We start from the raw sequence: 27,764 nt of genomic DNA, 5'->3' as shown, positions 1-27,764 counted from the left end.
ATTTTTACAGATGAACATTTGCAAAAGGCTTGATGACAGGGAACACGAATGAATCCCAATTAAAGTACATGTTATCTCCTAGAAGAACTCCAATCCTCATGTTAGTAGGCCAATAACATTATAAATAAACAGAACTCTACTTTGAATTTCACCAATTACAAATTTGGGAAATCTGTTTTCTCTCAGAATATAAGTACTCACACAATGTCCTCAGATTTTGCCTCTTGGCCTGCAAAGCCTATATATTTACTAATTTAGGCCCTTTTAGAAAAAGTTTGCCGACCCCTGCTTTAGGATGTCAATTAGAACACCAAAGCATCTAAAACATTAAATTCTGTCCCTAATATGCCAAGAGGAAGAAGAGTACAGCCTGTTAAATATTAACGCACACTTTTTTTTTTATTAAAATCAGGCAATGGTCTGACAATAAAAAGGCTGTTTATGGAATACTGTTACGTTAAACTTCACTTACAGGATGTTAAATCCTTAGAACTAAGGTTTTCCCCCCGGAAAAAGATTAATGGAAACATCAATTGCTTTTCAGACTTGATAGTTGCTGCTTCAAAAGGTGGTTTTACACAAATACTAAATTAAAAAAAAAAAAAAACCTTTAGTACACAATGAATTGCTTTTATTTCGGTATGCATCCACATTTCAGCATTTAGTGGTCCTGAACAGCAAGTGGAAAGATGCAGCAATTTGCTAGGAGGTCAAGCCCACCAATTTCGGGGATCTGCTTTGCACACCGGGTTCTTTCTTAATCCCTGCTGAGGATCTTGGGAAGCAGCAGCAGCACCAAAACCAAGGCATGCACCGGATTCAAGGTTCTTTTTGTTCCAGTTGTCAGATTCCAAACTAGACCCCAATGGATTGCAAGGATGACCAAATGAAAGCCCTGTTTAAAACTTCTTCAATTTTTAAAAGCAAAACAATTATAGGAAAGTAAAACAATTCAGAGGGATCATGTGTGCTTACAAGTGTCTTCATGTGGTCTTTCTCCAAGTTCAACCACCAAGGACTCCAAGAGCTGGCAGGTCTGAGTAACCCTGGTGATGATTCTTTTCACCTTATCAAAACCTGAGCTAAAAAAAAATGCATCAGCTGATGACAGCAGAGGGTGGCAGGGCTGAGGCCCCATTATTCATTTCCCAGGCTGGTGGACAGTGAGTGAGTATGGTTCCAAAACTAAACAAGGGAGGTCAGAGACTCTTTCCAACCTTACCTGATGGCTTCTGGCCAAAGCAAGGAAGTGTCATGGAAGGTGTTGAGTGGTGACGGTGCAAAAAGGAAGTTGAGGAGGAGGGAGAAAAAGCAGCACCCCTCGATAAAGGTGGGGGAGAGAAGATATGGGGAAAGCCCTGAATTCCTCACCGAAGGCCAATCTCAGAGGGGAGCGGAGGGGTTACAATCTATGCTTCGGCCAAGGGTGGGAGTGGAGGAGTGTGGGAATAGGATGATGGCTTGGAAGGGGCATCATTTAAGACTTAAAGAAACCAGGGGTGCAGGCGAAGCACCCCACACACCTAGCAGTAGTCCCACAGGCTGCGACCTGAAACCTTCACATCTACTCTAACAAGCCCCCCAGGCTAGAGGGCTGTTGTTGCAGGGAGGGTGGGAGGCGGGAGGGTAAGGGGAGAAGGCAGAGACCCCAGGCCGTGTAATCAGCAGCAAGGTGATTGTGTGATGTGTCTTTTCACAGTTAAGTTAGATGTGCCCCACCAGTTATGATGGGAATCAATTTAAATAGACTTTCTTGATCCCAGAAGTTCAACTACGTGGACAGTGGTTACACTTGACAGGATGATTTGTTATAGCACAACTTATATATTTCAAATGGACAAAAAATTAGTATCATTTACAGTATCTTAAGATAAATTTCCTTTGAATGGGAGCTTCCTTTCCAGTACTTTGAGGTCTACAAGACGTATCTAGAAAATTTACTACTGTGGAAAATGAAGACTGCTTAAATCGAATGGGGGGGAAGGGGAAGGGCCTGTGGTTTTTCTTTTTGATTAATTGCTGTAACACTGTCCTTCGGGCGGCTGAGGGAGTTTCATATTTTCTTTAGACATCATTAGGCGCCGAAGCTCTTGCAGGACAACTTTGATGCTATATGAATTCTGCCATTTTGCTAGCACTGATATGGCTCTTGGGTCCACCTACAACAAGGCAAACAAAAGCAAATTACTCTCAGACTCTCAAACAAAACAGCTATATGCTGGGGCTAAGCTAAGATGCAAACTAGAGTAAGATGTACTTTTCAAGTTGAACCTGCTGCTAATCCTAATACCTTACACGAAAAATACCTACCTGCTGGAGTCCCTCCCTCCAGTCAGCCTGCCTTTCCCTTTTGTGTCCTGAACACTTACTATCTGGGATAAGGAAACGGTGGTACTGACACTTGGTGAGACTCAACCCAGCCCTACTTGGCTCCACAACAATGGCTGCAGCTGGGCTGGCTGCTGCCGTGCTCAGGGCCTGTCCTCTTCACTGCGCCCAGGTAGTGGGGACAGATGTGCATGCAGGGCAGTACGGACAGCCAAGGCAAAGGGTGGCCAGGACCCGTGCTCTAGTGACAAGGGTCTGCCACAGAGCCAGTGCCTCTCAGATTAGGGCAGCATTTCCCAAAATAAATTCCCCAAAGCATGGGTTGAGTTCTGGGCTCAGGACTTTAGGTGGAACTCAGATTCAGGATTAAACACCGAACACACTGTAACGAAGCTCATCTCTTTTCAATTTTCCAGTCTTCTGAGTATCTCAAAGATGAAGGCTTGGTGTGATGTTAATGTGTAGCATCCCTTCAACACTTGCAGGAGAGCAGACCTCAAAGGCTCAAAGCCTTTGGGTAAATGACACATGGAGTCAAGATTTATTAACATTGCTCTGTTTTTATAATATTTACTATTGCCATTATTGCCCAGTTATGAGAACTGAGACAGGTTTTCCATTTATGGTAGTAAAAATAAAAAAGCAAGGCAATTAAAGGAAAAACATATTACGTGCCAGTGGTTCACAAATAAGGCCCAGGGGGTAAAGGTGTAGCCCTGGGCAAGATCTTCTATGTCTGTGCCTCAGTTTCCTCATCTCTACCTCATCGGGATGGCGTGAGGACTGAAAGAGCTCATATCTCAAAGTGACCAGTACAGAACTAGCCCAGGGTAAGTGCTATATGAGTGATCGCCAGATATAATTGGGAAACAGGCCCCACCCGAAATCTGTGCTCCTATGCACAGTGATACAGTTTATCAACAAATAACCCAAGAACATACGGAATTGGGCCCAGTCTAAAAGCTCCTGATGTTAAGTACAAAGCAACTGTCAACCCCAAGGAACAAGTGGGGCAGAAAAAACAACTTACCACTCCATTAGAACTATTTACTCCATTCATATTAATTTTTGTTACAAATCTTACAAAGGGGGGTGCTTCTGGGTATTTAGGTCCACATTCTATTTTAAGGCTGTATATTCGGTTTTCATAAATTGTCTGGAAAAAAAGGGTACAGAGATGTCACGCAATTACAACAAAGCATTCAAAAAGGTAGAGCCTGTGAAACCCCATTTATCCCTGACTGGAGAACTGGTACATCTGCTTCCAGCATGGAGTCTACTTGTTCTGTGGTAGGCCAGCAGTTCTAAACTAGTTCCTATACTAGTTTATATGACTTCCAGGCCTTAAGGGAATAAAAAGAAGATGAAGCATTTAAGCTAGTACCAGTGAAGTTTTAAGTTAATATTATGTCTAATCAGAGGGACCTGTTTTTATGTTAATTTCTCTACTTTGCAGTCCTTCTCTGGGGAATGGTAAGAGGCACTCTCTATTCTAGGAAGCCAAGTTAAATGTCCACTCACCAGGCTCATCAGCCAATCAGTTAAATACCACCATGTGATATTAAAGCGCAGAGCAGGCCACTGCTTTAGAGAACCTCAAAATTCAGACAAGATGAGGGAGGGGTGCAGACCCAGAGCTGCTTCCCCCTTCTCCATCACTCCGGGGTTAGGCACTGGGTAAGGGATTTCAGTGGGGGTGTTCCACCCCTCCCTGCAGTCTTTTTTTTTTTGGTAGTCTGACCTGAGAGATTACTGGCATTCAGTGGGTGAGGTGGCACAGGGAAAAACAGTTTTGTTTTGTTTTGTTTTTGAGACGGAGTTTTGCTCTTGTTGCCCAGGCTGGAGTGCAGTGGTGTAATCTCGGCTCACCACAATCTCTGCCTCCCGGGTTCAAGAGATTCTCCTGCCTCCTGAGTAGCTGGGATTACAAGCATGTGCCACCATGGCTGGATAATTTTGTACTTTTAGTAGAGATGGGGTTTCTCCATGTTGGTCAGGCTGGTCTCGAACTCCTGACCTTAGTTGATCCGCCCACCTCAGCCTCCCAAAGCGCTGGGATTACAGGCGTGAGCCACCACACCCAGCCAAAAACAGTCCTTCTTAAAAGGCTAACTGTGCCTTTGTTGAGAAACACTGAAAAGTCCAACCCCCTACGTCAATAATCTCTTCATTGTACCGTCTAACCCATGAGCAGTGAGACGCGCTCTGCTGCCCGACTGTTCGTTCGGCTTGGAGCACCCCACCCGCACCTGAAATGCCTTGCAACCCTGAAGACCCAGCTCAAACACCACCTAGTCCCTATCTTTCTGTCCCATATGAAGTCACACTGCTATCACATGTGTCTGAAGACCACACTGAAGGGTGATGTCTCCCAGTTAAGAGTAGCCCCCTCAAAGGCACGAGCTCCCCTCTCTGCGGGTTCCCCTCTCAGGCATCAGCGCCCTCTCCTCACTAAAGGAGTCTTGTACCGCGCAAGTCAATTGCTCCGGTGCAAAGAGCGGCATCTAGTGGTCTTTAGGGAGAATAAATCAGAGGATGTGATTTAAACCCTTAATTCAGAAGGCATTCATAATATACCCATGGAAACTTTTCTTGTCCACAGGGATCCCTAACTATAACCAAACCAAAACTGTGAATTTCTACCTACCCTCAACCTGCCCTCTTCTTCCTCAGTAAGTGACATCAGCATCTACCCAGTTAGCTAAAGCAAAAATCTAGCAGGCAACCCAATTCCCCTTTCCCTTACCCTCTACCTGCCAGCGGTCAGAAGGTCCCACTGTTCTACCTCTGAAAGAGACCCTGTATCTGTCCACTTTCCTCCACCACCGTCACCTCTTCTGAACTCCCCCAAGTCTTCCTCTCTTGCTGCCGGCACAGCAGCCAGAAGACGGACATCTTCAAAACAGGAAGCTGTCTCTGCTGGCTTCACCCTCTGACAGCTCCTAGTGACCTGAAGAGGAAGCCAAAGTTCCCAGACTGACCTGGGCAGCCGTAACTTCCTCTTCTTTTACTCTTCTCCCTCCCCTGCCCACCATTCCTCTTCAAGCTTGCCAAGTGCTCTCTACCTTGGGGTTCTCACCCCAGCTGCTTCCCCTTGGAAGTCCTCCCAATCCCCTCAGCCCCTCCCAACCGAGGCTCAATTAGGCATCAGACACCCTCACTAAACAAGGAAAAAGGAGGGTGCGGGCCTTGACAGGGGCCCTCAACTGAATTGGTACTTAAATGTTTGTTGAATGAATGTTTATCTTCACACTTTTATGTTATAAAATAACACCTCATTGCAATTAAGGTGTTTCCTCAAAGAAAAAAAAAAAAAAAAATCCCCCAGTACACAGAATAAGTAGGAAGCAAACAAAGGCATGACTCACATACAGATTTATGGAAAATATGAGAGATCCATCTTCAGAACCTATCATAGTCTCCATCAACAACTACATACTCAGTGTCGACTGAATGGATCCTGAATGGAGCAAAATTATACTCCTTGGTTTTGTCACACAATTCAAGGATGAAATTCCTTACAGTTTAAGGAATCAAATTTCTCACCACTGATGTTCATCTGGTAATTTCACTGGAACACAGTAAAACAAACAAACAAACAAACAAACAAAAAAAAGCCTCAAGTCAAGTGATCCCACACACATACCTGAAGGGTCATTTAAAAGCCCCAAGCTAAGGCTGGGCGTGGTGGCTCACGCCTGTAATCCCAACACTTTGGGAGGCCGAGGCAGGCGGATCACGAGGTCAGGAGATGGAGACCATCCTGGCTAACACGGTGAAACCCTATCTCTACTAAAAATACAAAAAATTAGCCAGGCGTGGTGGCGGGTGCCTGTAGTCCCAGCTACTCGGGAGGCTGAGGCAGGAGAATGGTGTGAACCCGGGGGGCGGAGCTTGCAGTGAGCCGAGATTGTGCCACTGCACTCCAGCCTGGGCGACAGAGTGAGACTCCATCTCAAAAAAAAAAAAAAGAAAAAGAAAAAGAAAAAAAAAGCCCCAAGCTAAGGCTGGGGGCGGTGGCTCATGACTGTAATCCCATCACTTTGTGGGGCCGAGGCAGGTGGTCAGGAGTTCGAGACCCACCTGGCCAACATGATGAAACCCTGTCTCTAGTAAAAATACAAAAATTAGCCAGGCATAGTGACAGGTGCCTGTAGTCCCAGCTACCCGGGAGGCTGAGACAGGCGAACGCTTAAATCTGGGAGGTGGAAGCTGCAGTGAGCCGAGATTGTACCACTGCACTCCAGCTTGGGTGACAGAGCAACACTGTGTCTTAAGAAAAAAAAAAATAAAAAGCACCAAGCTAGATTTTAATAGAAAACAGGGTTACAGGGTTTCTGGTTTTTTTCTTTTATTTTGTTCATGAGTGCTCCAGGGACCTGCTAAAACAGTTTCAGCAAAGGAAATGTACCTGAAGAATTGCTGGAACATTCTGTGTCTGTGAGAAATACTGCTCTTAAGATTCATTATTTCATCATGAAACAAACACTTTCCACTTTGTTGATATGGCTCATGCTTTGTGGAGCCATTTGGCAGTGCTCACCAACATGTGAAATGAGCATGCTCAGACCAGCAGACCCCTTCCTAGCAATTTCCTTCAGAGAGATGCATACTTGTGCACAAAATGTGAAGCACTGTCTGCAATAGCAAAAATAACTACAATCTACATGTCTACTTGCAAGGGACTTTATGAACATGGCATATTCATATAACCCAGAGACTTCATAGCCTTCTCAAAGGCCGAGGGTACACACACACTCACATGAAAGACTGGCAAAACACGGTACCGGGTATTGACAGTACATTGTAGGATATGTATAACATATAGAAGCAGGCCTACACTTTCTTCCAATTCTGGGTATATTTGTGTGCACACAGGCTACTTCATCCATTAGGCACTACAGGCCCAGAGCCTGGAGATTACAAATTTTTCCTGGGTCAAATGTATATATATGAGATAACCCCAGTCTAATCATTAGAAAAAAATAAAAAGTCAAATTCCAATAGAGAGACAGTCTACAAAATATCTGACCAGTACTCCTCAAAACAGCCAAGGACATCAAAAACAAGAAAAACCTGAGAAATGTCATTGTCACGAGGAGCCAGAAATATGACGACTAAGTGTAATGTGGTATCTTGGATGAGATTCTGGAACAAAACACAGACATAAGTAAAAACTTAAGAACACCTGAATAAAGTATGGACTTTAGTTAATAATAATGTATTAACATTGGTTTATTGGTTGTGACAAAGGTACCATACTAACATAAGATGCTAGCAACAAGGAAAAGGTGGTACAGGAAGTACCACCTTTGCAACTTTTCTATAAGCCTGTAAGTATTGGAAAATAAAATTTGTTTCAAAAATGTATGAGCTAGGCTAGGCACAGTGACTCATGCCTGTAATCTCAGCACTTTGGTAGGCCAAGACAGGAGAACTGCGTGAGCCTAGGAGTTCGAGACCAGCCTGGGCAACAAAGTGAGACCTCGTCTCTACAAAAAGTAAAAAAAATTAGCCAGGCGTGGTGGTGCGCCTGTGGTCTTGGCTACTTGGGAGGCTGAGGCAGGAGGATTACTTGAGCCCAGGAGGTGAAGGCTGCAGTGAGCTGTGATTGTGTCAGTGCACTCCAGCCTGGGTGACAGAATGAGACCCTACCTTAAAAAAAAAAAAAAAAGAAATACGAGAAAAGGAATACGGTATTAATTACAAAAATATGCAAAGAAAATTACAAAATCTAAACATATAAAAAGGAAACATTAGGTCAACTAGTCACCTGCTATTCAGTTTGAATCTTACGTAGTTATACACAAATTATGTTTAATGTACAATGTGGGTACATGCTATGTTAGAATGCAAATCACTGTTACTGCTGGGAAGAAGAGTAGGGATATGGCAGTTAGGGTAGGTCAGGAAAAAAGACTCCACACTAGGTTTTATAACAGAATTTAATATAAAACATTGGTTAAACAGGCGTCAGTAGACTGGAAATGCTAAAAGGGAATCTAAGCTAACACAGATGTAATAAACGAAATGAAGCAGGATGGAAACTCTTAAGGGAGTGGGGACTAAGCTGGAGTTGACCAGGGTTGGAGGCTAAGGAAGAGGTCTGCAGAGCTGAACTCAGATCTCTGAGGAGGGGGTGCTGCCTGGCTGCTGCTAGAACTTCCAAGGAACGGGCCTGGCGGGATGTGATGAGGCTGGTTTTGTGACTGTCCCCAAAAAGCTGGAGACTGAAACCCACTGCTGATGCCAGGATGAAGGGCTGTTACCAGGGTGGTACAGACAGAACAAACAGGCAAACAAGACACAGCAAATCCCTTTTCCCTTCCCCATGCCTTTCAGGCTCTCTCTTGTGTCCCTGACTGGTGGAACCTTAAGAGGAAGCCAGCTGACAAAGGAAAAGTGTAGTGTGCAGAGTCCCAGCCCCAGCATCCAAAGTAAAGCGGAGAGAAGCGGGCTTGGAGCTTCCTAACCAGCACCAGCAGGCACCTCTCTGCACAGCAACGAGACACAATTATCCTTTGTACAGAGACTCTCCCTCTTCCCACCACTCATGGTATCCTCTGAGTAAGCACAGGACCCATCTCTAGGCAATATTAAGTTTTCACTTCTCTAGTTAGGTTGTAGAATATTTGGGTGACACTCAGACTTAAGGACTGAATGGTCAAATTAACCACATGATCCTAATATAAAATAAAAAGGAGGAGGCATTTGCCCCTTCATATTTGCTTGCTGTTCCTTTAGGTATCACTCCAGTATGAGTCCCCTCACGTTGGCAGCAAGAGCTGGTTTTGGGCTTCAGTGTCTTTTGTACTCCCCCAACCAGCCTTGCCCTTGCCCCGTGGGTGCCAGCAGCAGCAGAGGGGGCACCTTTTTCCCAAGTGCCAGGTTCTGACAGCCCAAGCTTCCTCTCCTGGCCTCCCAACCCCAGGGGGTGGTTACTTTTTCTGCAGCGGTATCTGTGTTCTCACAGTGTGCCTTCTTTGATTTTTTAGTCCAACTTAAATTTGATCAACTTCCTATATTAAATTATCTCTGTTGCCTAGTATTGGGTATAGATCCAAAGGAAATTAAATCAGTATCTCAAAGAGATAGCTCTTTGCAGCTATTCACAATAGCCAATATATGGAAACAACTTAAATGTCCTAGAGAAAATATGGCATATATCACACAATGAAATATTATTCAGCCATAAATAAGAAATCCTGCCAGTTGGAGAATGCTTGAACCCGGGAGGCGGAGGCTGCAGTGAGCCGAGATGGCGCCACTGCACACCAGCCTAGGCGACAGTGCGAGACTTTGTCTCAAAAAAAAAAAAAAAAAAAAAAAAAAAAGACAAAAAGAAATCTTGCCAGTCCTGACAACATGGATGAGCCTGAAGGACATTGCACTAAGTGAAATAAGCCAGACACAGAAAGACAAAGACTGTATGGTCTCACTTATATGTGGAATCTAAAAGTAGAACTCACAGAAGCAGAGAATAGAACAGTGGTTGACAGGGACCAGGGTGTAAGGGGAAATACTGGTCAAAGGGCACAAACTTTCAGTTATGAGTAAGTTCTGGGAATCTAATGTAAAGCATGGTGACTACAGGTAATAATGCTGGATTGTTTACTTGAAATTTGGTAAAACAGTACATCTTAAGTGTCCTTACCACAGACACAGACAGACACACAAGGTAGCTACATGTAGTGATGGATGTGTTGATTAATTTGGTTGTGGTAATCATTACACAATGTATATGTATATCAAATCATCACATTGTATACCTTGGATATATATAGTTTTTATCAATTACACCTTAATAAAGCTGGGAAAAAAATTACCTTGTATGATTTCTCTTTTCCTGACTGACACAGAGTTAAAGCGGGACTAAGTTAACTTCTTATTCTATATACTCTATATTGTCGGAAAAAAAATTTTTTTTTGAGACAAGAGTCTTGCTCTGTCACCCAGGTTGGAGTGCAGTGGTATGATCTTGGCCCACTGAAACCTCTGCCTCCTGGGTTCAAGCAATTCTCCCTCCTTAGCCTCCCGAGTAGCTGGGACTACAGGCGCACGGCACTATGCCCAGCTAAGTTTTATATTTTTAGTAGAGATGGGGTTTCAACACGTTGGCCAGGCTGGTCTCAACTCCTGACCTCAAGTGATTCACCCGCCTCGGCCTCCCAAAGCGCTGGGATTACAGGCGTGAATCACCACGCCTGGGCTTTTGTCGTTAAAAATATTTACAAGAATATATTCATTAATTAGTCACATAACTGAAGGCTTTTTGTTTTTTTTTTTTTAGACGGAGTCTTGCTCTTGTCGCCCAGGCTGGAGTGCTGTGGTGCAATCTCGGCTCACTGCAACCTCCACCTCCCAGGTTCAAGTGATTCTCCTGCCTCAGCCTCCTGAGTCAGGCACCTGCCACCGCGCCCAGCTAATTTTTATACTTTTTTAGTAGAGACAGGGTTTCGCCATATTGGCCAGGCTGGTCTTGAACTCCTGACCTCAGGTGATCTGCCCGCCTCGGCCTCCCAAAGTGCTGGAATTACAGCCGTGAGCCACCATGCCTGGCCTCAAAGCTTTTAAAAAAGAGATCAGTCAATAAGCACTGATATAGAAAGATGTCCACCATCTACCATCTATTAGGTGAAAAAAATTAAGTTGTAAAACATTATGCATAGGAAGATCTCATTTTTCTTAAAAAGATATATATTTACGTTTGCACACCCACAGCAAAAATGTGTAGAAACACAGGACACACCAACTTAAGTTTCATTCAATGGTGAGCGTAATGAATCAGAGAAAGGATCACTTTCCTTTTACTTCCTACACCCCTGTAATTATGTTCGGTTCCTCTGAAGCATGGGTACCAGTACTTCAGGGTAAGTATGTGTATAAACACACAGCCAGGCTCTAACCTACACATAAAACACTATTTTGGCTGGGTGTTGTGGCTCACGCCTGTAATCCCAGCACTTTGGGAGACCAAGGTGGGCAGATCACCTGAGGTCAGAAGTTTGAGACCAGCTTGGCCAACATGGCAAAAACCTGTCTCTACTAAAAATACAAAAATTAGCCAGGCGTGGTGGTGTGTGCCTGTAATCCCAGCTACTAGGGAGGGTGAGGCAGGAGAATCGCTCGAACCTAGGAGGCAGAGATTGCAGTGAGCTGAGATCATGCTACTGCACTCCAGTCTGGGCAACAGAGCAAGGTTCATCTCAAAAAAAAAAAAAAAAAACAACAACAGAAAAAACACTATTTTGGAGAACCCCAGAGGCACAATAGTGCTTCTCAACGAGGGCAATTTTTGCCCCTCTGCTGGGAAGGGGAAGGGAGGATCAAGCACTGTCTAGACACATTTATGGTTGTTGCAATGGAGACGGGGTACTGCTGGCATCTAGTGAGTAGAGGCCAGGGATGCTGCTAAACAGCCTACATGCACACACCTAGCACCCCCATGACAAAGAAAAGAACCAGCCCAATATGCCGAGGCTGAGAAACCCTGCTCTATATAACTTGACTATTGTTAGTACTTCTGTGGTCAAAGTAGAAATACTCCATGTCTAATGCTATGAACAGCCAGACATTTGCCAGAATTATGCAAGGAGTAGTTGGCTCAGAAGCTTTGTTTTTAGGCTTGCAGGATTTGCTTTTCTTTAAATAAAAACAAACAAACAAACAAACAAACAAAAAAGGTGGGGGCACTATTCAAACAGCACACATATATGACTAAAACATTCAAAGAGTACAGAAGGGTATATGGTAAAAAGTGGTTTCCTTTCCACTCTAGCCCTAGCCAGCCAGCTCCCTTCTGAAGAAGACCATCCCTGTCAGCAGCTTCTTCTCCATTCCTCCAGAGGTATTCTAAGCACACAGAAGCAGTGTGTGCATGAGCTCTTCCTCTGCCCCCATGGCCCCCGACTCCAACTGGCAGCATACTCTGTCTCCTGCTTTATAATTTACTTTTTCACAATGTCATGGAGATCATTCCATTTACTTTTTCACAATGTCATGGAGATCATTCCATTTCAGCATACATAAATCTGTCTCATTGTTCAATAGCTAAACAGGAAATAATATGGTGTACTCAAAGATGATGTTGTTTCCAATATTTTGCTACTACTGACAATGCTGCATGAAATAATTCTGTACACTGCCTTTGGGCAATACATTGAAGAGAAGCTGGAAAGTAAATTCCTAGAAGAATTCCTGGATCATATGGTACAAACCTTTGAAATTTTGATGGAAAACATTCTTTTGAGTAAAACAAAAACAAAAATATAATAGGGAGATGAGTTACTCAAGTGCTCTATTTAGATGCTGTAATAATTATGTGGATATTTGAGTTATATAGCAAACAGCTCATGTGTTAATCATAAAAGATTGGTCACAGGAAGTATCTACATGCAGAGAGTTCCTTTTATGACTTAGTTTCTAACCTTGGGGAACCAGGATAATAAAAACTAAAGGGGTCAAAAGACAGTAACAAGTACTGGTGAGAATGTTGAGAAATGGGAACTCTCAGGCATTGCTAGTAGGAATGTAAAATGGCGCAGTCGCTTTGGGAAACAGTTTGGCATTTCCTCCAAATGTTAAACACAGTTACCATATGATCCAGCAATTCCACTCCTAGTTATACACCCAGGGGAATTCAAAATCTGTATCTCCGGCAGGGTGCGGTGGCTCATGAGGTCAGGAGTTCAAGACCAGCCTGGCTAAGATGGCGAAACCCTGTCTCTACTAAAAATACAAAATTAACTGGGCGTGGTGGCAGGCACCTGTAATCCCAGCTACTCGGGAGGCTGAGACAGAGAATTGCTTGAACCCAGAAGGCAGAGGTTGCAGTGAGCTGAGACTGTGCCACTGCACTCCAGCCTGGGAGACAGAGGGAGACTCCAACTCAAAAAAATATATATATATGATATATAATCTATATATATCTATATATAAATATATAATATATATGTATCTATATAGATATAAAATATATTTATATAGATATATAGATATATATCTATAAATATAAATATATATCTATAAATATAAAAATATATATCTATATATAAATATATCCATATATAAATATATAAATATATAAGATATATATCATGTTATATATAACATGTTATATAATATATTGTATGTTATATATTATATGTTATGGATAATATATATTATATATGCTATGTATAATATATATTATATTATATATGTTTTATATATAATATAGGCGTGGAGGATTTGCTTTTCTTTAAATAATATATAATTATATTATATTTATATTATACAATTATATATGTAACATATTTACATATGTGTAATATATATATGTAATATATGTAATATAATTGTATATAATATAAATATATATTATATATGTTATATAATATATAACATATATAATATATATCCATCTTCAAAGGAGAAAAAATTAGGTAGCCAAAAACAAAAACTATGTCCATCCATTCGAGCAGGTGTAGATAAAAAAAAAAAAGAAACTATATGTCCACTTACAAACCTTTAATATAAACATTCCTAACAGCATGATTTATAATAGCCAAAAGGTAGAAACAACCCAAATGTTCATCAACAAATGAACAAAATATGGCATATCTGTACAATGGAATATTATCCAGCCATAAGAAGAATAAAAGTATTGATAGATGCTACAGTATGCTTGAACCTTGAAAAAATTATGCTGAGTAAAGGAAGCCAGTCACAAAAGGCCACATACTGTAGAATTCCATTTTTATAATAGATATTCAGAAAAGGCAAATTCATTGAGCTAGAAAGTAGACTGATGATTGTCAAAGATGGGAAATGGGGCATGTGGGAGGGAGAATGGGGGCTGCCTACTGATGGGTATGGGGTTTCTTTTTGAGGTGATGAAAATGTTCTGAAATTAGTGACAGATGCACAATTCTGAATATAAGACCACTGAACTGTACATTTAAAGGGGTGAATTCTATCCCAATAAAGCTGTTACTAAAAACAAATACATGAGGCCTGGCGTGGTGGCTCACACCTGTAATCCCAGCACTTTGGGAGGCCGAGGCGGACGGATCACGAGGTCAAGAGATTGAGACCATCCTGGCAAACACGGTGAAACTCCGTCTCTACTAAAAAGTACAAAAATTACCTGGGCGTGGTGGCGCTCGCCTGTAGTCCCAGCTACTTGGGAGGCTGAGGCAGGAGAATTGCTTGAACCCGGGAGGTGGAGGTTGCAGTGAGCCGAGATTGCGCCACTGCACTCCAGCCTGGCAACAGAGCAAGACTTCGCCTCAAAAAAAAAAAAAAAAAAAAAAAATATATATATATATATATGTGTATATATATATATATATATATATGGAGGACACCTGGCATACCATAGCTACTCATTACAACTTCCATAGCCTCTTTTGGAAAGAGATAAACTGAAATTCAGGGTAGCCCAAGCTGTTTCAGGTGGATAGAATATTTTCAGCAGAACTTACTGATTCATTGTTTTGTGTGTTTTTTTGAAAGTGTACAATTCAGTGGTATTTAATGTATTGCAATGTTGTATACTGGTTCAATTCTCAGTATTTTAGAACCTGTAAATCATTAAGTTGATTAGCAAACCTATTGAGTACCCCATTTCTAGGTATTCTGGGAAGTAAGGAGGGAAGCACAGTTCTCATCCTCAAGAAACCAAAATCATTCTTAGGAAGAGAAGACATGCAGTGAAGAAGACGTCAGCATGTGATGGACCTTCAGAGACAGTAAAGAAAATTATCTCCATGGAGAAATAGGATTTCTAGATTGGGTTTTCCCCAGTATTTAGCAGACACAGAACATTCTAGTTTTCATAGAAAAAAAGGATAAAGAAGTGAGTAAAAACAGATCGAACGTATATATTTTTAAAACTCCACAAAACTACAGGGTCACAAAATGATTCAAGAAGCAACATTAAATGGTAAAGCCAATCATTCACCATGAATGTTGATGACCATCTGAGATGAGCATTAGTGTCCTAACACGTAATGAACAGTCACTTGTCCCTGTTCCAGCCGGGGCCACGCCCTGCATGTCTTTCTGCTCCCACAGTGCTAGTGCAAAGTCCTGTACACAATCAAACGAATGAACGTCGTCATCACCCTTAAACACACGCAGACACAGGACAGGTCTTGCTACATTCAGGCAGAAGCTCTCACTGCTTGTCTGAAGTGTGTGTCACAGTATGGAAATTGATTTCTTGACTCCTACATCAAGTTACTACTTGATTAGTATCTTCTATAATGGTAACAGATGAAAACTCAAAATGTAAACAAAAGGGAGACACCACGGCACAGTGGTTAAGAGCACAGGCTCTGGAGTCAGATCTGATTTGGGGGTTACCAGCTATGTGACTTTGGGCAAGAGACTTGACTCCTCTGGGTCTGTCTCCTCATCTGTAAAATGGAATGCAATTGCACCTAACAATAGGGTTTTGTGAGAGTTAAGAGACATTTCCTGAGGGTTTACTATGTGTCCTCGAAAAATGGTTGGCTGGCATTATGAAGACTGGGAACTCTCACAAATCAGGAAGTTCTGAAAGAGGCCACTTTTCCCCATCCTCATTGTCTTGGTCTTCTTTGCAAAGGCCTCTGGGTCTAGCAGTGCCTGGAATAGACCAGGAGCTGACAGGCTGGCATTAGGATACAGGTGCACGGCAGACCTGGGAGACAGTGAAGAAAAACAACAACTGGGAAGGCTTTCCAGAGTTCATTTGGAGACTAGCTTCAGGAATGCTGGCTATACCTAGGGCCTAGTTATTTGGTTAGTCCAGAGATTGTTCGGAATGACATCTGAGGGTGCAATGACCTCATACCTTACTGTCTACATTGTCATATAAATTCACACTATGAGTCTAAACAGATTTTTGCTTACCATTTAGAGGGGTTAAACAGCATCAGAGGAGGTTCAAATACATAAACTGAAACTGGTCAAAAAAGAATAGCCACATTTCAGAAAATATACCATTGGTGAGCTTTTTTTCCATGATAAGGCTAGGATTTTTCTAAAAGGAGGCACAGTGAATTTAAGACATTGACATTTATAGCCGTAGCTCGACGCTTACTCTTGGAGGCCCAATTATCATCCCTGTCCATCTTGTAAGTGTCATGTCTTCGTCATCTTCTAGACCCCAGCTAACTGTGCCATCTCCTACTCCTTTCTGGCCTTCTTCGAGTTCTTCCAACAGTCGGAAATTGCGAGGGACTTTTACTCCTAAAATAAATGGAAAGAAATTCAAGATACCAGCAACTCCAGGGGAACTTGTAAGCCTAGAGCTAGCTGCTCATTATCGCTCCCTGGGAATAAAGATGCTAACATGCAAAAAAATCATGGGAAGTTATCACACCTCAAACTTGCCACTTATAAAGCTATCAGTATCAACCAGCACAACCAGAGGGAAGGGGCACATGGTTCTCTGACAGGTGAAGTGACTAGGGCTAGATAACCAAACTTAGATACCCCACCCCCACCCCTCGGACAAACCTTATAAGGGGCTTACATGTCTAAATGTCGATGAATTGGGGTTAACTAGTGTGAGATGAAAACCATCAATATCAAGTGCTAACAAAAGTACCTTGGAAGACAAGAGGCTGAGACTATGCTTATTTGTTGGCATGACTCTCAAACAACCTTTAGGAGGAATAGTCGCCATGGATATGGCAAATAAAAATGGTGTCCTCTTAGTCAACTAAGAGTCAATTGAAGGCACCAAGGATAAAATGTTCTATTGTTTTTCAATTATTTAAACGATAGTTTCTCTTTTAACTTACAAAAAAGGTAAAAGGGAATAGCTGGCTCTCTAATTTTTTCCCAAAAATCCCAAAGCCTGGCAAGTAGCTCTTGAAAGCAACACATGAAAACATCTCAGAGGTTTAAGACACAGTACCGGGTTCAGGCTGAGATTTGAGCCATTTCTAGATGTCTTCCAGAACAGAATATTGGCCAGACTCTCAAGAGACAAATAGGACTAACCATGTGACTGTGAAGAGAGGCTCACTTGAGGGACCCCAAATTGTGGGAGGTGTTGCCAGTATATGCATCTCCCAAAGTGTAGGACACATGCCATTAATTTAATTGGAATAAATATTTGAGCACCTATTATACATCAGGCACTTTTCTAAGCACTGAAGAACAAGCAGTGAATAAAACAAAAATGCCTGCAGCTTACATTCTAGTAGGAGACATATAATGGACAAAAATCAATATGTAAATTATACAGTATGATAGATTCTGCTGTTCTGGAGCAGGGAGTAATAGGGGAGGGGCAATACTTTCAAATGGAGTGATCGAGGAAAAGTGTTATTGCAATCAGGTGTCATAACTAAAGACCTGAAGAAGGTGACAGGGCATGATTTATGGATAGCTGAGGGGAAAGTCTTTGAGACAGAGCAAACAAGTGCAAAGGCCCTAAAACAGAGGCTTGCTTAAGGTGTCAAAGGACAGCAAGGAGGCCAATTTAGCTTAAACCAAGTGAGGGATGAGACAGCAAGAGGAGATTAAGGATGCCAACTGTTACTGCGTGACATGATCTGTCCCTCACACTGCTGTGTGAGGACAAGAGTGAAGGGAGCAAGAGCAGAAACAGCTAGGGGGATACTGCAATAGTCCTAGCAAAAGGTAATACCGGCTTGGACCAGGGTGATAGCAGGAAAGTAGTGAGGAGCAGCGTAATTCTAGGCATTTGAGAGGTCTGAGCTGTGGAGATTTGCTATCAGGTTGCCTGTGAGGTGTGAGAAACAAGAGTCAACTACAGCTCCTGGGTTTTTGGTCCAAGCAGCTGAAAGACGGAGTTGTAGTGGTACGTTAGAGGACTTTAGGTGGTATGTGATTGAACACTTCGTTTTACAGTCATGTATTTATGTTTAAGAATAATTTATTTAGGGTAAGTAATATACTAACTTCCCATCCATAACAACGGTAAAAGTTTCCTTTAAAATAAATGTAAGCAAAAGAGTCAGTTGATTACAAAAAAATGTTAAATAATACTACATATGGTATTTGAAAGGAAACAGCAAAACCTACAAGCATACTTGAACTGTTTGTTTGGAAAACACTGGCATTTTCATCTGCACAGCAGCCAACTGGATTATTCAGCTACCCGGGACTGAGTCTTCTCTAGCAAACATAAAACTGAAAGACAGTGGTGACATTACAGGCAAAAAGTCAGACAACACAACTGTTGTTCAGAAAGGGTTCAATCTAAATCTTTAATGATCCTAATTAGGCTGGGGGGGAGAAGTCACTGCCTTACTACTGGTTAATTTATAAGCCTACACTAATAAAAATGAAGATCAAAAGAACATAAAATCATATTGATAGGAAGGCTAATGACTGAGGTACTTGTTCACAGATGGTGTTACGGCTGAACTGTGTTTCCCTCAAATTTATGTATTGAAGTCCTAACTCCCAGTACCTCAGAATGTGACAAAACCTGCTGACACCTTGATCCTGAGCTTCTGGTCTCCAGAGCTGTGAGAAATTTGTTAAGCCCCCACCCAGTCTATGGGATTTTGTTATGACAGCACTAGCAAACCCATACAGATGAGAAGTGACATCTTGTTTTTTCTTTTTTTTTTTGAGATGGAGTCTCGCTCTGTCGCCCAGGCTGGAGTGCAGTGGTGTGATCTCGGCTCACTGCAAGCTCCGCCTCCTGGGTTAACACCATTCTCCTGCCTCAGCCTCCCGAGTAGCTGGGACCACAGGCGCCCGCCACCACGCCCGGCTAATTTTTTTCTATTTTTTAGTAGAGACGGGGTTTCACCATGACAGCCAGGATGGTCTCGATCTCCTGACCTCATGATTCGCCTGCCTCGGCCTCCCAAAGTGCTCGGATTACAGGCGTGAGCTACCACGCCCGGCCAATAAGTGACATCTTAAGAAGCTTTATAGAGTTGGTAAGGATACAGAACAAGATGTTAAGAGTTATCTCTGGGTAAAAGAATTATGGATGATTCCCCCTACTTTCTCTATTTCCTGATTTTTTACAACAATCCCATGTTATTTGCATAACAAAAAACCAATCAGGAACCATTTCAGTTGTATCCCACACAAGAACCTACTCAGGGCCTGTGCGCCTGTCATTCCTGCTGTCCAGAAGGCTCCTTCCCCTAGGAATCCATAAGCTAAGCTCCCTCAGCTTCTTTAGGGCATTGGTTGTCCAGCACTTCATCTCACTAAGGATCAAGCGTTCTTCTCTGAGGAGGAATCTCACTTAACAGCATTCCTTAAGTGATTAACTTTTAGTGGACAATGTTTTTAATGTTACTAAAACTTGGTCAGCTGGGTATGGTGGCTCACACCTGCAATCGCAGCACTTTGAGAAGCCAAGACAGTCGTCTGAGGCCAGGAGTTCAAGACCAGCCTGGGCAACATGGAGAAATCTCATCTCTACAGAAAAATACAAAAATTGGCTGGGCATGGTGGTGCCCACCTGTAGTCCTAGTTACTCAGGAGGCTGAGGTGGGAGGGTCACTTGAGCCAGGGAGGCGGAGGTTGCAGTGAGGTGAGAGATTGCGCCACTGTACTCCGGCCTGGGCGACAGAGTGAGACCCTGTCTCAAAAACAAAAATAAATAAAAAATAATAAATAAATACATTAGCTGGGTGTGGTGGTGCACACCTGTAGTCTCAGCTGCTTGGGAGACTGAGACAGGAGGACTGCTTGAGCCTGGGAGGTCAAGTCTGCAGTGAGCTATGATCATGCCACTGCACTCCAGCCTGGGCAACTAAGCAAAAACCTGTCTCTTTAAAAACAAACAAACAAAAAAAGATGGGGCACAGTGGCTCACGCCTGTAATTCCAGCACTTTGGGAGGCCGAGGTGGGCAGATCACAAGCTCAGGAGTTCGAGACCAGTCTGGCCAGCATGGTGAAACTCTCTCTCTACTAAAAATACAAAAATTAGCCAGGCGTGGTGGTGTGCACCTATAGTCCCAGCTACTTGGGAGGTTGAGGCAGAAAAATCACTTGAACCCTGGAGGTGGAGGTTTCAGTGAGCTGAGATTACGCCACTGGACTCCAGCCTGGGTGACACAGCGAGACTTCCATCTCCAAAAACAAACAAACAAACAGACAAACAAATAAATAAATAAAAGTGTTAAGACTGCCAAATAAATGGCCAAGTATAACAGCTTCTATAGCTGAGCCTTTCATTACTGAATGGAAGCTGTATTATACATGTGACCTCTATTTTGAGTTGCTCTTTTTGGCAAGACAAAAAAATGTGTTAGTTTCTTATGTCAGGTATTTAAATGTCAGCTGGACTATTTATAGTAGGACTATTCCTCTTGTAAATTTAAGCAAAGAACATCTCTATGGCTGAAAGGTTACCTTTTCATCTAACAATCAGATCTGATTAGGAAATCCTAACATTCAAATATCACAAGCTTGTTGCTATTAGTTTCAAAACAGTGAATTCAAGTTATATTTTTCTGATATTTAATTTTTACTTGTGAAGTAGGGCAAAATATATCAGTAATTAACCCTATACTTCCAACAGACATTTCCATCGGATTAGATATTCGATTACTTAAAACCAAGCGTGCAAAGCCCACATATACAACTGAACCAAAGAAACAGGTCAATTTATTTTAGGCTAGTATTTGGAACAGGAATTGAGATCCACAGAGGGAAAGGTCAGCTTTCTTTTGTTCCTGCATTATAGGACAATTTGATTCTGACTCAAATTGTAAAGCCAGAACCAGAAACAGTTCAATAAATGAAAAACTTTGGACTGGCTGATATCTATCTGTATTCCAACTAGGAGTTGTGATACACATATAAATATAAGAATAACTGCTATCTACTGAACAATTACAATAAACATTTATTTCATTTGAACAGCAGTTCTCAAACCTTTTGCTTTCAAGAATGCTTTATACTCTCAACAATCACTGAAGACCTCAAAGAACCTTTGTTTGTTTGTTTGTTTGTTTTGAAATGGTGTCTCACTCTTGTCACCCAGGCTGGAGTGCAATGGCGCGATCTCGGCTCACTGCAGCCTCTGCCTCCTGGGTTCAAGCGATTCTCCTGCCTCAGCCTCCCAAGTAGCTGGGATTACAGTTATGCGCCACCACGCCCAGATAATTTTTGTATTTTCTTTTTTTTTTTTTTTTTTTTTTTGAGACGGAGTCTCACGCTGTTGCCCAGGCTGGAGTGCAGTGGCGCGATCTCGGCTCACTGAAAGCTCCGCCTCCTGGGTTCACGCCATTCTCCTGCCTCAGCCTCCTGAGTAGCTAGGACTACAGGCGCCCGCCACCGCGCCCGGCTAATTTTTTGTATTTTTAGTAGAGACGGGGTTTCACTGTGGTCTCGATCTCCTGACCTTGTGATCCGCCCGCCTCGGCCTCCCAAAGTGCTGGGATTACAGGCTTGAGCCACCGCGCCCGGCCAATTTTTGTATTTTCAGTAGAGACAAGGTTTCACCATGTTGGCCAGACTGGTCTTGAACTCCTGACCTCAGGTGATCTGCCTGCCTTGGCCTCCCAAGTGCTGGGTTACAGGTGTGAGCCACCGCGCCCGGTGAAGACCTCAAAGAACCTTTATGTGGGTAACACCTATTTATATTTGCCAAGTTAGAAATTAAAACCGAGAAATCTTAAAATTATTAACTCATTTAAAAGTAATCACAACAAACCATTATATGTTAAGACAAATAATAAATTTTATTAAATAACTATGTTTTCCAAAGAACAAAAGAAAATTAGTGAGAAGACGGCATGGTTTTGCAAATAACCTTGACGTCTGGCTTAAAACAACAGAGCATATGAAGAACTGAGGTGAGGGGAGAACACACATGCTATCTAAAGGGGACAGTTACTCCTTAACTCTGGCCAAATGTCTACAGGCCAGATTCTGCTCATGGACCATCATGAGCTCAGAGAATATTTAAAACTCTTTCTTTTGTCAAAAGGGCAAGTGAAGACTGGTAAACATTGTGCTATCTGGCATTGGGCAGTTAAGAACTCTGTAAACCTTTATTCAACTAAATCTTGAAGAATTTAAGTCCACAAACTAGAAAGCTCCTAAAGTAGATTGTTAATCAGAAGTGGCAAGTTGCCACCAAGTTAGTTGGTATACTAAATTATACTGTGCTAAGAGCGTAAAGCTCTTGGTGAGGAAGCATTCTGGGGCTCGTGATTTTTAACGTGTATAGAACTGGACTCACTCCACATTTATAAGCAAAAAAAAAAAAAAAAAAAAAAAAAACCCAAAAAACAAAACAAACAAAAAAAACTACACATTTCAGAACCACAATGAAAAAAGTTTGCTAGGCTTTTTACCTGCTTGTCAAAATTTCCCTATACATAAATTATCAGTAACATATATGCACACACACCTTCTTTCAGTGTGATAATTATCCAACACTTATCCAGCACTTTGCTAGACAATCTAGGGGCTACAAACAAAATAAAAAACTGGGGTCTCCCTAATGCAGTCTAAGGTGTCAATGTAGAAACAAGATATACACAAAAGGCAATTAAATAAAACCATATCAAAACATATGAGAAACAGAATCTACCAGAGGACAGTGTTACTTAGCCTTTGAGGGGTCATAGACTTCTCTGAAATTTGACAAAAGATGAAGAGGTTGGAGCCATGTTACTACTGGACTTTACCATAAGGGTAATAGCGGGGAGCTGCAAAAGGCTCGGAGTAGGGCAAGAGATAAGGCACATCCAAGTCTCCTAGGTAATGATCAGCTTTTGGGTATGCTACTGCTAATGTCTCAGGATATAGAGCCAGAAGCATTTGCCTAGAGCAAATACTGTGACCGAACGTGTGGCACCAAACTTCTCACAGGCCTGTATGATGGGAAGTAGAAGAGATGTAGAAGATAGGGTAATTAATTCAGCAGCTCCCATTCATTTGTATGACTGTGGTGGTAGTTCGAAAAACAAAACAACAAAACAACAACAACAATAAAAACTGGCCTGTACGCAGTACTTCAGATAAATACTTGTTGAAAATTTTTAAAATTAAGCAAAAAAGGACAAAAGGTTGGCAAACCTCATTTTCTAAAAAACAAACACAAAAGCGACCTTTTATGTGTCCTTGTATGCTCATTGTACTCTCACCAATGATCCTGGGGTGTCATGACGCAGAATCACTAACATAAGGATGCCTGGTCTACCACTCTGTTTTTAAAAGGCATGTCAGGGTAATGGATATATTACCTCCCACAAGTAAGAATTAGAATATATTTTAGAGAAAATTCCATAATCTCTTAGCGGAGGATTAAGAGCACAGACCTAGGATCAAGTTCTGTCTCCACAACTTTCTAGCAATCTAGCTTTGTGCCTGAGCAAGGTAAAGCAGGGATCACGGCACGCCTGCTCCACAGGTGGCAAGGGAGACTACATGAGGTAAGGTCTGGAAAGCACTTTGTATAATACCTGGCACACAGTAAGCTTGCTGCTAAATCATCTCCATCGGCAGACTGTATTATCCATGACAAAACAAAAACCAAAAACCCTCACTTGACCCTATATCCCCCTCCAGCTACCATCTAATTTCTTTGTTCCTTAGTAGCAAAAAAACGAAAAACAGCTGTCTAGACTCCTGGTCTAGATTCTTCACCTTACCTGCACCTATTCCAATCATGCTATTCCACCTAGTCACTCAGGGGCACCAAGGAGCACCCTCTAAATCCTACAGCCAAATCCCATAGTCAGTTCTCAGCTCCCACCCTATAACTGGAGTTTTGGGCAGCACCTGATCACTCCCTCTTTTTTCTTGCTTCTCTGAGCTCCGCTTCTCTTCTCACTAGCTGCCCTGCTTCACCTCCCGGACCTCCAGACTCTGGCTGCCAGGCCTCAGGGCACAGTTCACCTTTGAGGTCTTCTGTCTGCTCCATTCTTCCAAGCAATTTTACCTACAACCAAGGCTTCGAGTAAGCTGACAACTCTCCAATTTATATTCTCAATTAACTGCCTCTTAGACATCTCCATTTAGATGCCTAATAGGCCTCTCACACTTAAAACACCTCCAAAACAGAATTCCCATGCACTGTTCCTCAAAAGACAAAAACTACCCACTCCTTAAGCTCAGTATATGGCATAAATATTGCTCCGGCCAAAAATCTTGGAGTCATGACGACAAGTCTTTCCCTTATATCCCGTATCTAACCCATTTCCAAAGCTATCCAACACCTGGTTATTTTCACCATCTCCACTGCGACCACTGTCATCCATGCCACCTCAGCCTCCTAACTGGCTATTTCACCCACCAGGCTATACTGACAGTCTATTCTCCACGACGATCCTCTTTTTTTTTTTTTGAGACGGAATTTCACTCTTGTTGCCCAGGCTGGAGTGCAATGGCACGATCTTGGCTAACCAAAACCTCCACCTCCCGGGTTCAAGTGACTCTCCTGCCTCAGCCTCCTGAGTACAAAGCAGTTCTCCTGCCTCAGCCTCCCAAGTAGCTGGGATTACAGGTATGCACTACCACGCCTGACTAATTTTGTATTTTTAGGAGAGACGGGGTTTCTCTATGTTGGTCAGGCTGGTCTTGAACTTCCAACCTCTCAGGTGATCCGCCCACCTCAGCCTCCCAAAGTGCTAGGATTACAGGCTTGAGCCACCGTGCTTGGCTGACGATCCTCTTAAAGGTAAAATAGGTGCCCTTGCTCTCCTACCGGAAGCCTACTCTTGGCCTTCCGTTGTACCTGCAATCCAGCCAAACTTGTCACCTGGCCAACAGAGCCCCACCTGCTTTGCCAGCATCATTTTGTGCCACTCCGCCTGGCTCCCCCATCCTCCTCCAGCCACACCAGTCCTTCTCTAAGTTTCTGAAGAGGCATCCTCATTTCCTGCCTTTGCATTTGTGAGTCCCTCACCCTGGAATTCTCTGTGCCAGAGCTGGGAATGGCTGACTGGTTCCCTTGTCCTCATCCAAGGGTCTAACTGTCCATTCCCTTATCTTGCCTTATTTTTCTTCATAGTACTCACTGCCACTCGACATTGTAAATATATTCATTTCCACTTTATTGGTTGTTTCTTGTCTGTCTCCCATCTGAACTTAAGCTCCATGAGAGTACAACTTCGTCTGTTTTGTTCACTGCTGAATCTCCAATGTCTCAGGGTGCTTTGCCCTCTAGAGTAAGCACCCAAATACTTATTGAAAGAATTAATGAATGACTAGGTATTAGCTAGGAATAGTATTTCAGAATGAACAATGCTCAATGTCACAAAATTCTAATTCTGGTTTATTCTTGAAAATACAAGAGAGAAACATTCACAGTATCATTATCTGGGAGTCTAACATGATAAGGATTATCAAAGGGGCTTAGTATGAATTTTAAAGCCCAAGAACAGTTATATGTTAAGAGGCAGAGTCTCACTCTGTCACCCAGATTGGAGTACAGTGGTGTGATTTTGGCTCACTGCAACCTCAGTCTCCTGGGTTGAAGTGTTTCTTGCACCTCAGCCTCCCAAGTAGCTGGGATTACAGGCACCCACCACCACAGCCAGCTAACGTTTGCATTTTCAGTAGAGACGGGGTTTTATCATGTTGGCTAGACTGGTCTCGAACTCCTGGCCTCAGGTGATCCGCCAGCCTCGGCCTCCCAAGGTGCTAGGATTACAGGCATCAGCCATCACGCCCGGCCTGAATATAATAATTTTAAAAGCTATAAAGCTTAATTAGAAACCAGATGGTCAGGAGAGGTCCTCTCAGAGCCCCCAGTCCCATACACCTTTACTGCCACACAGGCCTGTGCGGTACTTTTTCTTTACATTTTATTTTCTTCCTTTTTTATTGTCTGACTCACTCTCTAAGTTTCTCAAGTCAGAGCTGTGACTCATTCAATGCCGCCTCCCCAGAATCTGGTATGCTGTCTGGCATATAATGATATCAATAAATGTTTTCTGGTTGAAGAAATGGCAGTATCAGGCCAGGCATGGTGGCTCACGCCTGTAATCCCAGCACTTTGGGAGGCCGAGACGGGCGGATCACAAGGTCAGGAGATCATCCTGGCTAACATGGTGAAACCCTGTCTCTACAAAAATACAAAAATTAGCAGGGTGTGGTGGTGGGCGCCTGTAATCCCAGCTACTCGAGAGGCTGAGGCAGGAGAATTGCTTGAACCTGGGAGACGGAGGTTACAGTGAGCTGAGATCGCGCCACTGCACTCCAGCCTGGCAACAGGGCGAGACTCTGTCTCAAAAAACAAAAACAAAAACAAAAACTAAAAAAGAAATGGCAGTATTTCCTACTGTAAATTCTAACCTACCGGGTCCAAATTATTGGACAATGTTGCCATATAATTGACATTGGTTTTTTATTTTGAGAGAAGTAAAATTTGGTAACTATTTTTATTTTTATTTATTTTTACAGATGGAGTCTTGCTCCATCACCCAGGTTGGAGTGCAATGGCGTGATCTCAGCTCACTTCAACCTCCACCTTCCTAGTTCAAGCGATTCTCCTGCCTCAATCTCCCAAGTAGCTGGGATTATAGACACGCACCACCATGCCCAGCTAATTCTCATTATGTTTAGTAGAGACGGGGTTTCACCATGTTGGCCAGGCTGGTCTCAAACTCCTGACCTCAAGTGATCCACCTGCCTCAGCCTCCCAAAGTGCTGGGATTACAGGCATGATCCACTGTGCCCCACCTAGTTTTATTTTTAATGAATGAGAATTTTAGGGAAACTTACAATTTTTTTTAAATGAGGGAAAACTGGTGTCTCACCCAAACCACACAAGTGAAAGAATTCTTCACTATAAAATGAACTTTGTTTCATAAAATATGTATGAAAGCAAGTTACTAATATTTCAAACCTTTTAAAAACTGCATACAAATACATCAATATTTTCTACAAAACAAAAGAGCATTTAATTCCAAATGGCCTAACCATACCGTAGTTATAGAACTTCATGGTCTACTCCAGGGACATAAGTCCAAATATTGTTGGAATTCAGAGATCCTGCAGACTTCAGGATGTATCAGTGACAACTGAAAAGCTTATCCTATTCTAAATAGAGAGTTTAAATTAAAAATCATGGTACATTAAACAAAACATTTTAGTGAATATATTAAAAAATTAAACCTACATATGCCAAACAACAGAAGCATAACAGATGAGAAAACCCAAGAATACTCTAACATATGTTTTGGTCCTCTAGCACTTTAATCAATTGAATCAACATAAATTTTAAGATTCCCAATATTTCTCTGTGAATCTGACACCAAAAAGGCAGCTGGAGAAACAGCATCAAGTGACAATATGGAAGACATAAAAACGGACTCTTATAGGCCAGGTGCGGTGGCTCACACCTGTAATCTCAGCACTTTGAGAGGCCGAAGTGGGTGGATCACCTGAGGTCAGGAGTTTGAGACCAATCTGGCCAACATGGTGAAACCCCAGCTCTATTAAAAATACAAAAATCAGCCAGTTGTGATGGCACATGCCTGTAATCCCAGCTACTCAG

At 42.5% G+C, this 27,764-nt stretch overlaps 1 protein-coding gene across 2 annotated transcripts in view; it reads right to left on the bottom strand.

Moving 5' to 3' along the window:
- Positions 1-373: 373 nt before the first annotated feature.
- The window catches only part of UBE2V1 (ubiquitin conjugating enzyme E2 V1), a 167,219-nt gene continuing 139,828 nt past the window's right edge, over positions 374-27,764 (bottom strand). Inside the window, exons 2-5 of one of the 2 annotated variants that reach the window (XM_050807492.1) lie at positions 18,355-18,462; positions 16,397-16,545; positions 3,359-3,484; positions 374-2,159 (exon numbers count right to left, since the gene is read on the bottom strand). In XM_050807492.1, coding sequence (XP_050663449.1) covers positions 2,013-2,159; positions 3,359-3,484; positions 16,397-16,441 — 318 coding nt within the window. In that variant the 5' untranslated portion in view covers positions 16,442-16,545; positions 18,355-18,462 and the 3' untranslated portion in view covers positions 374-2,012. The remainder of the gene's footprint in view (positions 2,160-3,358; positions 3,485-16,396; positions 16,546-18,354; positions 18,463-27,764) is intronic. The other variant, XM_050807491.1, reaches the window with a different exon arrangement.

This window comes from Macaca thibetana, chromosome 10, assembly GCF_024542745.1.
Source record: "Macaca thibetana thibetana isolate TM-01 chromosome 10, ASM2454274v1, whole genome shotgun sequence".
Classification (NCBI taxonomy): domain Eukaryota; kingdom Metazoa; phylum Chordata; class Mammalia; order Primates; family Cercopithecidae; genus Macaca; species Macaca thibetana.
This window is presented reverse-complemented; position numbering and strand designations above follow the sequence as displayed.